The sequence below is a fragment of the Microcaecilia unicolor genome, chromosome 3 (assembly GCF_901765095.1).
Source record: "Microcaecilia unicolor chromosome 3, aMicUni1.1, whole genome shotgun sequence".
In the NCBI taxonomy this organism is placed as follows: Eukaryota; Metazoa; Chordata; class Amphibia; order Gymnophiona; family Siphonopidae; genus Microcaecilia; species Microcaecilia unicolor.
In genome coordinates, this window is record NC_044033.1 from 294,199,408 (window position 1) to 294,212,816 (window position 13,409).

Here is a 13,409-nt window from a genome sequence, read left to right on the forward strand (position 1 = left end):
ACAAGAGCCTTGAGCGATGTTTTTCGCTGTGCTGTTTCCTCAGCACGTATTTGAACCATTCTTTGTCTGTTTTGCTCATTCGCTGATGCCCGTTCTTCCTCAGTTTGATTTGCAATTGTAGGTATATAAAAACACGTGCGTATTCGAATGCAACATTGTGTCAAAATTTCAAAGCAATCGGTGAAGAACTTTCAGAGATTTAAGCCACTCTCAGCCTGTCGCGTTGATTCTGTTGAGAATGAAGCAGATCTGTAGCTGCAGAACGTGATCGCCGTGCTCGCAACCATGCATAGTCAAGTTTGGCTGCACGTCTCTCTGCTGCTTCCTCGGCACGTATTTGAGCCATTCTTTGTGTGTTTCGCTCATTCGCTGATGGCCGTTCTTCCTCAGTTTAATTTGCAATTACTTGTCGCACTGCTTCCGCTTCACGAGTACGACAGCTGTGACATCTATATAATAGTAGGTATATAAAAACATGCGTGTAATTTCAAAGCAATCGGTGAAGCACTTTCAGAGATTTAAGCCACTCTCAGCCTGTCGCGTTGATTCTGTTGAGAACGAAACAGATCTGAAGGTGCAGAACGCAATTGCCGTGCTCGCAACCGTGCATCGTCAAGTCTGGCTGCACGTCGCTCTGCTGCTTCCTCGGCACGTATTTGAGCCATTCTTTGTGTGTTTCGCTCGTTCGGTGATAACCGTTCTTCCTCAGTTTGATTTGCAATTACTCGTCGCACTGCTTCCGCTCCGCGAGTATGATAGCTGTGACATCTATATAATAGTAGGTATATAAAAACATGCGCGTATTCGAATGCAACGTTGTGTCCAAATTTGAAAGCAATCGGTGAAGAACTTTCAGAGATTTAAGATTTTGAACAAACGAACATTTACATTTATATAGATTGTATACCTTCTTAGTGATTATTGTAAATCTCAGAAATGGCTGGGTTATATTTTATTTATTTTTATTTTTGTTACATTTGTACCCCACGCTTTCCCACTCATGGCAGGCTCAATGCAGCTTACATATTGTATACAGGTACTTTTTTGTACCTGGGGCAATGGAGGGTTAAGTGACTTGCCCAGAGTTACAAGGAGCTGCCTGTTCCTGAAGTGGGAATCGAACTCAGTTTGTCAGTTCCCCAGGACCAAAGTCCAGTGGTGTACCAAGGGGGGGGCAGTGGGGCCGGTCCGCCCCGGGTGCACGCCGCTGGGGGGGTGCCGCGCACCGGTCAGCGTCGTTCGTTTCCATGCTCCCTTTGCCCCGGAACAGGTTACTTCCTGTTCCGGGGCAGAGGGAGCATGGAAAGAATGATGCTGACCGGCGTGCGGCACCCCCCCAGTGGCGTGCACCCGGGGGGGGAGGGGTTTTTTTCGCCGGGGTGGGGGGTCACGCTGCACAGGGGGGGGCACTGCACCCGGGGGGGCGGGGCGCATCAGCGATCCGCCCCGGGTGTCAGCGCCCCTAGGAATGCCACTGCCAAAGTCCACCACCCTAACCACTAGGCCACTCCTCCACTCTATGCTAACTAAAATATTTGGTTGCTGTCGTATAGAAATGCTTATATTGTATTGTATTTGTGCTGAGCTGAGCTGCAAAGTTTGTATGGTTAAAAGAGAGTCCGATTCCTGGAGGGGAGAGGGAGGCAAGATGAAGAATCTGCCTTGCAGGCAAGAGAGAGGGACAATTTAAGAAGACAACAAAGCTAGAGGGCAAGGAAAAGAACCAATAGGATCAGTGCCTGAAACTAGTGTTGCAGTGAAGGTCATTTAAGTCAGCACTTGATTGGAGAAAGAGGGTCACCTGCAGGGACTAACCATCAGAGCATAGATTGTAAGGATAATCAGGAAGTGACAGTGGAATGATGAAAGTCCCAGGTTTTGCTGAGAGGGAGAAGGAGGTCACATACAAGGAAATAACCATTAGGTGTAAAGATTACACACTAAGCAAGAAGTAACCGGAGTTACATGCTGAACGATAATACACACTTCAGACGGTGACTAAAACTGTTTTATTTCAAAATTATTATTTCAGCCAAAACCAAATCTGCACCTGGAATTCACTGCTTGGTTTCAGCAAAAACCGACCCAGCCCCCCTGACTGGGAAGAGCTGTCACTCCCTTCCTCTTCTTCCTTCGCTGCCAGTGCCAACGCAGGAGCTCCCACTCTCACTTTCTTCCTCCCTCTTTCCTCCCTAACATAAGAAACCCCCTCCTGGATCCATCCATAGGCTGCCACCACCCTCCCCCTCCCTCGGGCCTACTTTACCATCCTGGTGATCTAGTGGCTAGTCGGGGCAGGAGAGATCCTCAGTTGCTGCTGCCCATCCCATTTCCACTGTCAAAATGGCTGCCACAACTAGCAGTGGCAGTCTCATGAGTTTGCCACCGGCAGTCATGGCAACCATTTTGAAATTGGAGCTGGCATAGGCAGGAGCAATCTGTAGTAAGGTAGTAGTTGGTTTTGTGAGTTTTCTTTATTGACATTCGGCTATTTGATTCCCCTGGTTCTCAGGCCACTGCACTAATCACTAAGTACTCCTCCACTTCCCACCTATCTGCAGAATTTGAGGTCTTAATCATCAAAACTACCCTTCTGTATGGCTTTAGCTACATCTGGGAAAATACTGATATTGTTGTAATGTATTCAAGTTTCTGCATTGATCACTAAGAATTTTCAATTACTTGTCTATACATATAGTTGGCAGTATCATCACTGCCGTTTAGTTTAGGCCTTTTAAACATATTGGTATACTCTCAGATATTCAATCCATGGCAGTCAGTGGTGTTAAAGTCACTGACAGCCATGGGCCGAATGAGACCTGGATATTTCAGTGCTGGGGCCTAAACCGGGCACTGCCATTGAATATGCGGCCACTGTCAGTTATCCAGGTGCTGGCTGATATTCAGACAGGTGAATGGATAACTAAGTGGATAAAGTTAGGACAGACTTTTTGCTGAAACTGAAAATTGCTTCTACTAGCGCCTCACCTCGACCTTGCTCCGTGTGAAAGAAGCGCAGCAGCGGCAGTCTGCAGATCGCCTCCCTTCAGGCCTTCCCTCCCTGTGTCTAACGTACCTTGCGTGAGGGCGGGACACAGGGAGGGAAGGCCCAAAGGGTGGCGATCTGCAGACTGCCGCTGCTGTGCTTCTTTCACACGGAGCGAGGTCGAGGTGAGGCGCTATGATTTGAATTCAGGGGGGCCCGGCCCGGTGGTGGACGGAGGGGGGCGGATGGAGGAGGGGCGGCAATGACGACGACCTCGGAGGAGGCGGCGGGGGGGGGGGGGCGAGGGTGGCCTTGCCCCGGGCCCGGCCCAGTCTCTCGGCGGCCCTGCCAAACAGCTTGGAGCACAGCGGGGCAAATGATCTACGGGCTCCTGATACCTTAGCGGAATAGTCCTAGAAACACAACACTCGCGCGCCCTGATACTCCATCTGCGTTCCCGCTCTCAGTATTGCCACCTTATGCACATAGTTTAACACTTTAAAGATTACTACTCGGGGCCTAGTATCCCCTTCTTCTCGTTGCCCCATTCTGTGAGCTTTCTCCGCCCGAAGGGGACCATCCTGGTCTTTCAGCTGCAGCACTTGTGGAAGCCACGATTCCAAAAATGTGCGGAGGTCTCTTTCAGGGAGGGTTTCGGGTAGCCGACCAAGCGCAGATTATTGCGGCGAGACCTATTCTCTAGGTCTTCTACTTTCATTTCGAGCTCTGAAATGCACATTATGAGCCGCGGTTGCTCCGCCGATACCTGCTGCATAGTGTCCTCGATGTTCCCCACCCTCTGTTGGACCGTCTGTTACTCTGCCACCAAGGTCTGAAGAGTTATGCTAGCCCTTGCTCTCAGTAAAATACAGGCCAATGGCTCATAATAAGAGCTAGGCTTCTTAAAATCAGAGATCACCTTTGACACAGTTACATTTCACTGTGGCAAGTGCTGAACTGGCAAGGGTGGGGGCAATCTACTCTATAAACAATCCTGAGATTGGCACCTGCAAGACGTCATAAGCAAGAGTTGCTATGGTTACGTAGAGATAGTGCTGGGTCAGCTGCACCCCGGGTGAGAACATCCAAAGGGGGGGCTACAGGAAGGTTTGGGTACATGTGAAGTCATTCTGATCAACTGATAAGGACTAGGAGCCCTGTTGAGACAGCTGGGGTCCATTGAAATGAATAGGGCCAAAATTGTATATAAGCAGCAGTTTGAGGAGTATTAGTTCAGACGAGACGAGACGAGATGAGAAGAAGAAGGAGATGAGAGGAGAAGACGAACAGAGAAGGGAGACTCCAGAAGGCTAGAGAGAGAGGACGTGCCATGATATGCGGTTCCATTATGTGAATGCTTAACCTACCTGTATTACCATTGGTAAGATTGTAATAAACTATCTTATTATATCTACTACATACTGGGTTCCTTTCTAATTACAAGAGTCCATACTGCCTGACGGTGTAAGCCTGTCATGAGCAGATTCAAGGTTGGGAAAGCTAGATATTTGGAGGGCATATGTAACTTTGCCCAGAGAGAGATGAGACGGGCCACTGCTTCCGCTGCTTGATTAGCAAAGGCAGATTCTGAGAAAATAAACATATTGGTAGCCAGAGGATGGTTACTGCCTCTTGGGCTTCGAATCTGCCTTTGTAAATTTATTTAAAATTGCCCGAAGAGCTGTAAGTTCTAAACCCTTTTTCTCACATTTTTTTTAATATCCTTATCCAGGGTCCCAAAACTGCCATTTCTTTCTGTAGCTTTTAAAAGTTTTCCCTAACAAGTGCTGTAGTTCACTATCTCAAGGACATGAGAATCTGGGAAGCTTGCCCACTTTAGCTGCCTTATCAATCCAGCACTGCTTCAGCAGAGGAGGCTCTACAGTTCACTTTTAAAAGCTCAGAAAGTGATTTTTTCCCCCCTTTTCCGTTCGTTTTTTGTCCCTGTTCTATGCTGAAGTGGTACAAGTTAAACAGTCATTTACACAGGTATTCTTTTTAACCTCTCGCTGTCTATCCTCTGTCAACTGTATTGCTCCTAAATCCATCTAACTAACTCCCTCTCATATCTTTTTCATATCTTTCAACTCCGGTTTCATCTCGAAACTGGTACAACTTTTTTTTTTTTCAACATATTCTCGACGGTGGACTTATTATATCTACTACATACTGGGTTCCTTTCTAATTACAAGAGTCCATACTGCCTGACGGTGTAAGCCTGTCATGAGCAGATTCAAGGTTGGGAAAGCTAGATATTTGGAGGGCATATGTAACTTTGCCCAGAGAGAGATGAGACGGGCCACTGCTTCTGCTGCTTGATTAGCAAAGGCAGATTCTGAGAAAATAAACAGGTCATATAACGTTCTTCCATGCCATCCAGCTTATCTAAAATTAACTGCAGCTTCCTACCAAGTGTTTGTTCCACAGCCATTGTCACTACAGCTGTGATTTCTGCTGTCCATACTGAGCTTGGTGATGGCGTCGGTGAAGGCAGTATGCCTGCATCCACCATCTTTGTCCCCTGTGTTCGGCTTTTCTCTTTAACCTTTCTCCTTGCACTTTTAGTCATCATCTGTGCCTCGTAGTTGGCACCAGAGCACCAGAGCACTCTAGTCTGTCTCTGACTCACCCGACAGCTTTGCTTTGTCAAATCCCGGGGGGGGGGGGGGGGAGAGAAGAAAGTTTTATAATGCAGATTATAGTGGTCACTCAGGAGCGGTGAACCCTCGCGTCCTCACTCCTCCATGACCCAACCGGAAATCCAGCCATTTTAAAAAAGTGATGCGGCAACAAGAGGGTCAACAGCAGCGGGCAAGAAAGACTGGAGATCTTTCCTGCCCTGAAGAATCCACTAGACCACCAGGGTGGCTTCAGGTATGTGCCTGGAGGGCACCATGCCGCTCGGGGGAGGAGAAGCAAAATTTAGATCACCGTGGATTCCTTCCACTCCTGTGCAGCTCTCTAAACAGGAGACGGCAATAGCAGGGAGTGGGAGGGAGATGCAAAGGCTGCCACAGGGCCCCTGGGAGCACTAGGCCCTGTGCAAACACCCCTGTCACCCCTGCCTAAGACCGGCCCTGTGAGGGAGCATTAGTTGCTTTTACCGTGTGTCTCCCCTTAACTCCCCAAGTGCTTTTCTGCTTGGTTTCTGGGTAGGAGAGGCTCCTAAACAGTTAAATAGCGCTCAGCAGGCTATCCATGGATATTCAGCAGCACTTAACCTGGATAGTGCCACTGAATATCCCCTCTAACCAGTCAAATAGAAACTGGCTGTCTTATGGGTGGTCCTGGAATGGAGTCGGCACTTAACCAGATAGGTGCTGGCCATCCGCATGTACACAGATGTTCAATGCTGGTATCCAGACATGGTCCAGCATTGACTATCTGGGCATATTCTTGCTGGCACTGAAAAAAATCGCTGACCACTACAGGCTGAATATTACCCCTTGAATTTCTATTTTGTTGGGATCTGAGACAGAAATAGAAGCCCAGTTCTAGACACATTGACAGAGAATAGAGACAGTCCTCTGGGACTTTTCTTCCTTGTGCCCGCTTTTTAAACCTCAGCTTCCCAAGGGAATGGGCTGCTGTTTGTGTGCTGCAGACAAATAACTGTGAGTGTTCACCATCCTGAGTCTCTGTTCTTTGTCTCTCACATCTTTGCGCTGTCACTTGGACAACTCATCCTGGTAATTTTGCTCCTAGGATCAGATTGGCTGGAGGAATGTCACCCGGCTGCTGGTGTTTACATCAGATGACACCTTCCACATGGCAGGGGATGGAAAGCTCGGAGGTATTTATATGCCCAGTGACGGGAAGTGTCATCTGAATAAAGATGGAATCTACCAGAACAGCAACCTATATGTGGGTATACAAGACCGGAAATGAAATACCTGTTTGTTGATGTGTACATAGTGTCCCTAATATTGAAGGCTGGTATGCACTTTTTCCTCTTAGAGGGTAATTTTTGCACTTATATGACAGTATATGGCTGTAAAATGCTATTTATAAAGGTACATATGATAACCAGAATGCGCATACATTATATAACCCAGGAGTGCTTTTGGGAGCAGCATGGGTGAAGTCAAGATTTACACACGTACATAAGAAATCATTGATTTTTGAGGTGGGCTACTCTAAGGATTGTGGAAGGACAGAGGCTTACATATGTTGGTTTTTTTTTTTTTTTTGAATGAAGGACTATCCCTCAGTTGGACATCTTGCTCATGTGCTTTCAGCCTCTAACATCCAGCCTATCTTTGCAGTGACCAGCACTACCCTCGCTCCATATCAGGTAAGCGACTGAAGTGTGTTTGTGTTTATGTTTATTAAAACTTGTTATACCACCCTATCTGAACAGACAGGTCAGGGTGGTTTATAATTAAAACATTTTAAAAAAGAAATAAGAAGTAACAGAATTCCATTGAGATAGGAAAGATATCATACAAATCAAGACAAGCATGATTTCAAAAATAACCATTGTATCAGAGGTCCAAGTCAAGAAATAGAACTTTATTGAGAGTTGGTACCAAAGGCATTAGAAAAAAAATGTGTTTTTAGTAAAGCCTTAAATTTAATTAAAGAGGATTCTGAATGGATGGAAGGGGGTAAATCATTCCAAAGTTTAGGACTAAGAAAATAGAAGGCAGAGTTTTGAGTAGATTCTAGATGTGCAGATTTCGGAGTAGTAAAAACTATTTGGTGAGAATCAAGCGAACATAAAGATCTTGCAGGCGTGTAAGGAATAATCAAGGATAAAAGAAAAGAAGGGAGACCATTATGATATGACTTATGGACCAAAACAGAGAATTTTAAAGAAAGACCGATGGGGGAAAGGCAATCAGTGAAGTTGAAGAAACAAAGGAGTGACATGATCTGAGTGTTTAGCTCTACAGAGAAAGCGGGCAGCCGAATTATGAAGTTTTTTTAGTCTTTTTAGCTGAAAGTTTGGGAGTCCTGCAAGTATAGAGTTACTGTAGTCAAGTTTGGAAATGATAAAGGCATTAACCAGAGTATGTAAAGAGGCAAAGTCAAAGTATAGAATAGAATGGCGTCGACGAAGAGAGCAGAAACCTGATTTGAGAACAGAAGAGATATGTTAGGAAAAGGATAGTTGTGAGTCTAGCGTGACACCCACTCGTTTCACCATTCCTGAAGGTTTGAGAGTGTCAATCTGAAAAATTACTGTAGCTATTATTGGTGTCACAAAGTCAGTAGCTGAGAATATTTCTTACAGTGATTGATAACATCACCAGACAGGCTCTGAAGGTTTCAAGGCAAGAGTGATGCCCTTGTGACCTTCAGAGCCTGTCTGGTGTTAATGTGAACCAGTGAAAGATGGTTCATATTAACACCAAACAGGACACCATTCCTCTGAAGCACCCAGGAGTGGTGAGGTGGTGGCCATTGTTGGTGACACGTGATTGGATGTTGCAGTGAAATTTGAATTTACTCACTACAGAGATAATGCCAGTATCCTCAGAGTGAACTTTATTTACTACCCTTTGACTTCTCCCACTCAGCCAGTTTCTAACTTGGTCAATCACTTTAGGACCCTGTTTGTTTATAGATTGCCTAGGCAGAGCTGTGTCAAAATTCCTGCTGATATATGTCTAGCACTCTCTCCTGATCCAATACTGATCACTTAGGCAGAGAGATCAGTCAAACCTCTAGTAAAACCATGCTGTCTCAGATCCTGTAATCCAGATTCTAGAATCTGCAGTGTCTCTGCTTCAGCAGCGTTTCCATTAATTTGCTGACCACACAGGTCAGACTAACCAGCCTGTAGTTCCCTGCCTCCTCCTTATTTTTGCTTTTGTGGAGAGGAGACTTAAAAGAATATGTACCAATTTTGATGACTTCAATCACCAGTCTGACATCATGGCACACAGATTTACCAACAGGGGATATCCTAAGAAACACATTATCACTGGATAAGGTGGTGACGGCAGCTGGCCTTGCTGAGTTTAAAAGGGGTCTGGATAGATTCCGGGAAGAAAAGTCCATTGATCAATATTACATTTTGGGTTTTTGCCAGGTTCTTGGGGCCTGGATTGGCCGCTGTCGGAGACAGAGTGCTGGGCTTGATGGACCTTTGGTCTTTTCCCAGCGTGGCAGTGCTTATGTACTTATGATACACCAAGGCACTCAACGAAGATAGACAACTTTTGCTGTTTTCTAAGCCTAAAAAATCTGCACTGGATATTGTGTGTACTTTGAGGTTTCCCCATCTAGCCAGAAAAATACAAAATTCATTCAGACGACATTGGCATATTTTGGAGAAGCATGAATGTTTCTGAGACAAGCGCCTAGTTGTAGCATTCTTCTGTGAAAGAAATCTCATAGAAATTCTTGTTCCATCCTGTCTCCCAGAGATTACATCTACATCTCAAAGCAATACACCTTCTGGCCACAAGAAATGCGGAAGATACAGAGTATGCTCGCATGCTTTAGAAATTACACAATTCACCAACCCAAACACTGAAACCACACACATACTAGCACCGTAGCTGTTTGAAAAGAAGTGTTGAATCTGCACCCCTCGTTTCTCAATGGAAGACTGCTGACCAATCCACAGAGGATCTCAAGTTTTTTGTTCTTAAATCCTTCAGGAACCACTGGCGTAGAAATATCACAGTGATATTATTCAAAGAACAGAGATTGATCTTCCAACTACAAACATTAGAACCTCTAGGCCTTAAAGTGGATTTTGGTTATAGACCTTTTCTTTGAACACATGTGCTGTGCTTCTCTTATTTAGTGTACATCACATTCTGTATCATTCATATCTATCCTTTTTCTTATGTATTAATTCTGTTTTAAATCATCATATATTTTTTCTTGTCAAAAATGAGTATCTCAGACAGCTTTAAAATCCTTGGCGTTATAATGGAACATAACTTAACACTAGAGAGCCATGTGGCATCCACAACAAAGAAAATGTTCCACTCAATGTGGAAACTCAAATGCATGAAGCAATTCTTCCTGAGGGAAATATTTCGCAACCTGATACAATCAATGGTACTAAGCCACTTAGATTACTGCAATGGAATTTATGTGAGATGTAAAGAACAAACCTTAAAGAAACTTCAGACTGCTCAAAACACGGCAGCTAGGTTTATATTTGGTAAAACGTGATTTGAAAGCGCAAAACCCCTCTGCGAAAAACTACACTGGCTCCCAATCAAAGAACGCATCGCCTTCAAAATCTGCACCCTGGGTCACAAAATCATCTACGGAGAAGCCCTGAGCTACATGACAGACTTGATCGACTTACCAATTAGAAATGCATCCGAATCAACACGATCTTATCTAAATCTGCACTACCCAAGCAGCAAAACAACTTCCGCATCTAGTTTTTCGTACATAAGCACACAACTGTGGAACGCATTACCAAAAGCCTTGAAAATGACGTACGACCACCTAAACTTCCGGAAATCACTAAAAACCAACCTGTTTAAAAAGGCATACCCTACCGATCCAACTTAAATGCCTAATCTCTGCAACACAACCAAACTATGTAATGGACATAACACAATTCTTCCGTTCTCCGATTCCCTAATGTGGCTGTGCCACATGAACTTGATCTTACCACAACATCACCCTGTATTTGTTCACACCGGAGCCTGCAAAGGCCTCTCCGGTATTATGTAAGCCACATTGAGCCTAGAAATAGGTGAGAAAATGTGGGATACAAATGTAACAAATAAAAATAAAAGAGTTAACTAGGAGAACTGATTGATTGAAAAGGGTCAGAGGAATTTCCGGAACTGGAATGTAACACCAATGTAACGCCCATTTTTAAAAAAGGTTCCAGGGGAGATCCAGGAAATTATAGACTAGTGGGTCTGACGTTGGTGCCGAGGAAAATGGTACAGGCTATTATTAAAAACAAAATTACAGAGCACATCCGAGGACATGGATTACTGAGACCGAGTCAGCACGGCTTTTGTGTGGGGAAATCTTGCCTGACCAATTTACTTCAATTCTTTGAAGGAGTAAACAAACGCGTGGACAAAGGGGAGCTGGTTGATATTGTGTATCTGGATTTTCAAAAGGTGTTTGACAAAGTACCTCATGAAAGGCTACAGAGGAAATTGGAGGGTCATGGGATAGGAGGAAAAGTCCTATTGTGGATTAAAAACTGGTTGAAGGATAGGAAACAGAGAGTGAGGTTAAATGGGCAGTATTCACAATGGAGAAGGGTAGTTAGTGGGGTTCCTCAGGGGTCTGTGCTAGGACCGCTGCTTTTTAATATATTTATAAATGATTTAGAGATGGGAGTAACTAGCGAGGTAATTAAATTTGCTGATGACACAAAGTTATTCAAAGTCGTTAACTTGCAACAGGATTGTGAAAAATTACAGAAGGACCTTAAGAGACTGGGAGACTGGGCGGCTAAATGGCAGATGACATTTAATGTGAGCAAGTGCAAGGTGATGCATGTGGGAAAAAAGAACCCGAATTATAGCTACGTCATGCAAGGTTCCACGTTAGGAGTTACAGACCAAGAAAGGGATCTGGGTGTCGTCGTTGATAATACACTGAAACCTTCTGCTCAGTGTGCTGCTGTGGCTCGGAAATCAAATAGAATTATTAGGAAAGGTATGGAAAACAGGTGTGAGGATGTTATAATGCCGTTATATCGCTCCATGGTGCGACCGCACCTTGAGTATTGTGTTCAGTTCTGGTCGCCGCATCTCAAGAAAGATATAGTGGAATTGGAAAAGGTGCAGCGAAGGGCGACTAAAATGATAGCGGGGATGAGACGACTTCCCTATGAAGAAAGACTAAGGAGGCTAGGGCTTTTCAGCTTGGAGAAGAGATGGCTGAGGGGAGACAGAGGTATATAAAATAATGAGTGGAGTGGAACAGGTGGATGTGAAGCGTCTGTTCATGCTTTCCAAAAATACTAGGACTAGGGGGCATGCGATGAAACTACAGTGTAGTAAATTTAAAACAAATTGGAGAAAATCTTTCTTCACCCAATGCGTAATTAAACTCTAGAATTCATTGTCGGAGAACGTGGTGAAGGCGGTTAGCTTGGCAGAGTTTAAAAAGGGGTTAGACGGTTTCCTAAAAGACAAGTCCATAAACCGCTACTAAATGGACTTGGGAAAAATCCACAATTCCGGGAATAACATGTATAGAATGTTTGTACGTTTGGGAAGCTTGCCAGGTGCCCTTGGCCTGGATTGGCTGCTGTCGTGGACAGGATGCTGGGCTCGATGGACCTTTGGTCTCTTTCCAGTGTGGCATTACTTATGGAAGAGAGCGAGTGATCCAACATGTGACGGTCTCGGTCTTGTCTTGGTTAAGGACTAATCTGTGATTAGTAAGCTATGACAGAGCAGAGTTGAGAGAAGATTGTACTTTAGAAAGATCAATGTGGTGTGGGGAAAAATGGAAAACCAGAAGAATTTCTCCTGCATAGATATAAAAGTTGACATTAAATCTTGAAGACGAGAAGCAAGCGGATTGAGGAAAATATTAAACAGAAGGGGGGGGGGGATGAACAGAACCCTGGGGGACACCATATTTTAGAGATGTGTGTTCTGAAATTGTGAACCCAACAGTGACAAAAGTACAAAGTGATGTGCTGCAGGAGTCTCCTACTGTCTCAATGAAGGGATTCATCCGATATATACAATCCAAGGGGAAAGAATGGTTAGTGGAAATGCTGTTTAATGCAGTGGGAAGGAGAAGTTTGAATTGGGTTTGGTGATTTTTACACTGAGCCCCAGCTAAGACACTTTTCTTTAGAAAGCATAGAGGGGGCATTTAAACACCAAAATGAGCATGAAATAGTGGGTGCTGAGCCCTATTCTATAACGGCACCTGCTTGACCAGATTTTGTTACAGAATACTAGTGTAAGTAGACATCCATGAACCAACATTTAGGTGCGACCATTTACATCTGCTCTACGGCACGCACAAGCGTGTGCAACTAAATGTTGATGTTTGGGTGCATATCTGACACTATTCTATAGCCAAAGTTTGTAACCATAACCACGTCCCACTCATGTCCATATGTACACCCCCTTGCATTTGGATGCTATAGAATTTAGGCATTGACTTTATAGAAGAGTAGTTTACCGCAGTTGCATGTGTAAGTGAAAATTTAAGCCAATTAGTGCCACATAATGCCAATTATTTACTTTTCGTGCCAGTTGAACATAACATAAGAACATAAGTGTTGCCAAACTGGACAGACCGAAGGTCCATCAAGCCCAGCATCCTGATTCCAACAGTGGCCAATCCAGGTTACAAGAAACTGGCAAAATCCCAAACCAGTACAATACATTTTATGCTGCTTATCCTAGAAATAAGCAGTGGATTTTCCAAGTCCATCTTAATAATGGCTTATGGACTTTTCTTTTAAGAAGCTGTCCAAACTCCATATTTCCCAGCAATGAAGCTAACC

The 13,409-nt window shown here is 44.5% G+C and overlaps 1 protein-coding gene across 1 annotated transcript in view; it reads left to right on the forward strand.

Moving 5' to 3' along the window:
- The window catches only part of ITGB7 (integrin subunit beta 7), a 342,955-nt gene that overhangs the window by 213,635 nt on the left and 115,911 nt on the right, over positions 1-13,409 (forward strand). The window contains exons 7-8 of the mRNA XM_030198181.1: positions 6,692-6,850; positions 7,185-7,280. Coding sequence (XP_030054041.1) covers positions 6,692-6,850; positions 7,185-7,280 — 255 coding nt within the window. The remainder of the gene's footprint in view (positions 1-6,691; positions 6,851-7,184; positions 7,281-13,409) is intronic.